At 29.1% G+C, this 4,209-nt stretch overlaps 1 protein-coding gene across 1 annotated transcript; it reads left to right on the forward strand.

The window, feature by feature from the left end:
• The first annotated feature begins 465 nt into the window (after positions 1–465).
• On the forward strand, positions 466–1,751 carry LOC145100676 (transcription factor MYB90-like). Its single transcript, XM_079037857.1, has 3 exons — positions 466–728; positions 834–963; positions 1,077–1,751. The coding sequence occupies exons 1-3, from the start codon at positions 599–601 to the stop codon at positions 1,594–1,596; spliced, it is 780 nt and encodes a 259-aa protein (XP_078893983.1). The 5' UTR covers positions 466–598; the 3' UTR covers positions 1,597–1,751.
• Positions 1,752–4,209: the final 2,458 nt, after the last annotated feature.

Here is a 4,209-nt window from a genome sequence, read left to right on the forward strand (position 1 = left end):
ATTCGATCTCTTAGTCCTTCACTATATATATATATATATATATATATATATATATATATATATATATATATATATATATATATATATATATATATATATATATATATATATATGAAAAGGTGTAAATTATAAAGCTATGGATACAAAAGAATACGAAAAGGTATAAATAGTAAAGCTAGGGATACAAGATAATTAAGCTTGTTTATACATCAAAATTCAATATATATTTTTTTATAGGGATAGAACTTGTACCCACACCGCACCGACTAAATACGCCAGTTCTGTGGTGATACGTATCTAAAATCGTATCAACACACAATAGAATAGTATTATTATTTTTTTCCCGATAACTTTTAGTTCTCGCAAGTTCCCCGATGTTGGAATGTCAATCAGTAGCATGAGTGTGCACGTGGTCGATATATATGTGGACAAGGGGTCGTTAAAAATCTGTATCCCATGGTTAGGTGTTATGCATTTAGAAAACGAGCACGTGCTTCTTGCAATTATAGAATTCTTTTCACTAAAATTTGAACTTCACTTTACTATATATGTATAATATATGTGTACGTATACAACAGTTGCATAGAGTAGCCACAGAATGAGACCATATAGTAATACGAGTCCTGAGTTAAGGAAAGGTGCATGGACTGTGCAAGAAGATACGCTTCTCAAGAACCATATTGATAAACATGGTGAAGGGAAATGGCACCTCATTCCTCTCAAAGCAGGTTACAAATTGCGTAATCCTTTTGGTGTTACTAAACATTCATTGGCTAACTCCTTTTTTATATATTTCGTTCTTTGTGTTAATAAGTTTCTTGTTATGTTTGCAGGTTTAAACAGGTGCAGGAAGAGTTGTAGGCTACGATGGTTGAATTATTTGAGGCCAAACATAAAACGAGGAGACTTTGCTCAAGATGAAGTTGATCTTATACTTAGGCTTCATAAGTTGTTAGGAAACAGGTGAGCCAACTTGAATATTTCTAATTAACTAGTTAATTTTTCATTCACTTTCGCTATATATTAATTAAGAAAAAAAGATTAGAGATACGAGTCATTTTCGATTATAATTTCAGATGGGCATTGATTGCTGGAAGAATACCAGGGAGAACAGCTAATGATGTGAAAAATTACTGGAACACTCATCAGCGTTCTTGTTCCAAACAACGAAAGAAATTACCTAAAGATGATGAATTATTACAAAAAAGCAAGGTGCCAATTATTAAGCCACAACCGCGGACCTTTTCCAAAACCCTAAATTTGGGTAACAACCCACACATTAAGGCTCGTGAAGGTGGTAACCTAAAATCTTGTAATGATGATATTAAAAATAACTTTAATCTGTCCTCAGGGTTGAACTTGCCATCTAATGTACTTGATGACAACATTAACAAGTATATAGACGACTTATTTGATGATCATGAAATATTTGTTACCCAAACTAATCTGTCCTCAGGGTTAAACTTGTCATTTTGTGGTTCTTTAGAGAAAGGAGAAACCTTAAATGTTGTTGATCAAGACGATGATGAAATTAGTTTCTTTGATTTCCCCATGGATGATATCACGATGGAGCTTATTAACTCAGATCAACTATGATCTTGAACATTGTTTCACTCATGTTTGTGTATTATTGATCAATAATTAAGAAAGTATATAGTGTTATGTTGTGATTTGTTGCATGGTATTAAGAAGCAACTCTTCTAAGTTTCTATATTGAATATATTTGTGATGTTTTAAGAGTGCAACACAAAAAGAAGCAATAAAGATTCATAAAGTTTTCTGACTTTATTGACAAAGACAGAAAGTCATTCAATAATCTATACAATAAATATGTCTGTTAAGTATACTCTTTTAATATTCTATACAGTAAATATATATGTCAATTAAGTATAAATTAAATAATAAACTTAAAATGGAATGATAGAATTATTTAGAAAAGTGTGCTATATCTTGGTTTTGTTTATTAGGAAAGGGAGATACCTTTTAAAATACAATCATTCTCTTGAATTTTTTTGTATGACATTTTTGTGTTTGATAAAGCAACATTTCTGTTACAATATTTGGTCATTTGTAGATTGGCTGTTTAAACGAATATATAGTTTATGATTTTTAAGTAACAAGTGTTTTTATATGACTGATACAATACTTGAGTCTTCCCGTCTACATACTAATAATGATGCTACTTCTTTTTTATTAACTGCTGGGCTAAAAAGTTACGATATAAACCAAAAAAGACAAATGTAATAACCAACAACCAAAAGATAAAAATATAATTAGATCATGATAAAGATATTAGATAACGCGATTGTTTGTTAAAGATATAGAAAAGCATAATAAATAACCGTATTTTTAATCATTTCTCAAATAATAACTACAAATAACCACATTTTTATTTTTTAGTGGGCCTACTACGAACACTATGAAACGTTATAGTACCCGGTGAAATGCCATACATGGATGTTTTTGTCAATTTAGTCTACGAAACAAAAAAATGGGTTTCCAGTTGTCTAATGCGGCTTTCAGCGTTTTGCAAGGATAGGAGGAGAAGTACCTCGTATATGATGAGAGACTATTTTGATTCAATCCTTTTTTTTTTATACCTAATTTCACATTTTTTTATTAAAAATAAACATTTTTTTATCCAAAAAGAAATATAGTGCCACGAATGAGATCATTCCTGCAAAATGCTAAGAATAAGATGCTAACAAGGTAACAAACAAACAAAAAAAATATATGAAATTCAAAAAAAAAAAATAATGAAACAAGATGATAAAAATACTACCACTTCTTTTAATATATTATCCGATAGACGACATAGTTGGTTTAGACTACAAAACATAACTCCCTACAAAATATCATGCCACACGCTATGAAACAGACTTATGGAAGCGCAGGCCCACTAGTAATACTAATAAATCAAAACAAATTTTGTAACCTATCATTTTCTTTTAATTTTCAATTTTTTTCTCGTAGGCTCTAAAATGACATGTGTATTTTGGCCACTTCTCATTTTTTTCATTATTTTTTTTTTTTAAAGTTTTATTTGTATTGATTAGCTTGTGTATAATCAAGATATTACATTTAAATTACACTTCTATTTATACCTCATTGATTTTCTGGTGTCACGTCTCCTTAATTTGCTCAACAATTTTACTAATAAGTAAATGATTTCAGACAGCGATTGATTCTTAAGTTCAAAATTGAATCCGATTGATTAGGTTCAAACCAATTTAATAGTTTTTATTATTATTATATATTAAATTACTTATTTATTTATCATTTCATTTGTATTTCTCTAAATTTTAATTATAAAATATTTAATATTTACATCTTTATATTAAACAGACTAATACGCACATCTCACAACTAGTCATACAATATTTAAACTTTTTTTTGTGACTTTCATTCCAAAACCCATAAAAAGACTTAACTTAGATATTTAAACTTTTTTTTGTGACTTTCATTCCAAAACCCATAAAAAGACTTAACTTAGATAATGGCCGAATAGAAAAATATGTGCATTTAAAGTAAACTTTTCTTATGAAACCTTTTAAATTGACATATAGGAGATTGTGAGTTGCTTCTTTGCATGTTGTAGCGGTTTTAGTTAAGTGATTGATTAAATCATGGATACTTTTCGTAGAGCCATTAGGGTATTTCATAACCGATTGTTGTTTCATATTTTATCCGACTCCCATTATGTAGCTGGTACGCAACTCCTTATTTATGGAGGTTTTTTGAGGATCTCGTAAGAACAGTAAGAAGAGGACATTCATATTTTGCCTTTTTTTTTTTTTTGGAATAATTTGCTAAAGTTTCCAATTGATGGATATATTGTATAATTTGGATGACATTTTTTGGCTCCTAATATTTCAGAACAAACAAAGTAGAACGGTCGTGATATATATATATATTCCATGAACATCAAATAAGTCGTATAATTTTTTTTATTTATATAGTAAATTAGTACATATTATAGTTCGCTAAAAATTCGAGACGTAACCTAAAATGTATAAAATGTTAACAAAGGGTTAGCATAACTGGATACGTATCCCGCTAAATTTTCCGAAGCGAAAATCGAAACTGATGGTTCCTAAAATTCTGAAACGTGTGTAACGTCCCAAATTTTGATACAAAATTTTCTATTTTTAATATAAAAAAACCATACTAATTTCATTCCCAAACAAGTAAAATAACCAATTATACAAA

Source organism: Lactuca serriola, chromosome 4 (genome assembly GCF_051521515.1).
Source record: "Lactuca serriola cultivar US96UC23 chromosome 4, Lser_US96UC23_V15, whole genome shotgun sequence".
NCBI classification, from domain to species: domain Eukaryota; kingdom Viridiplantae; phylum Streptophyta; class Magnoliopsida; order Asterales; family Asteraceae; genus Lactuca; species Lactuca serriola.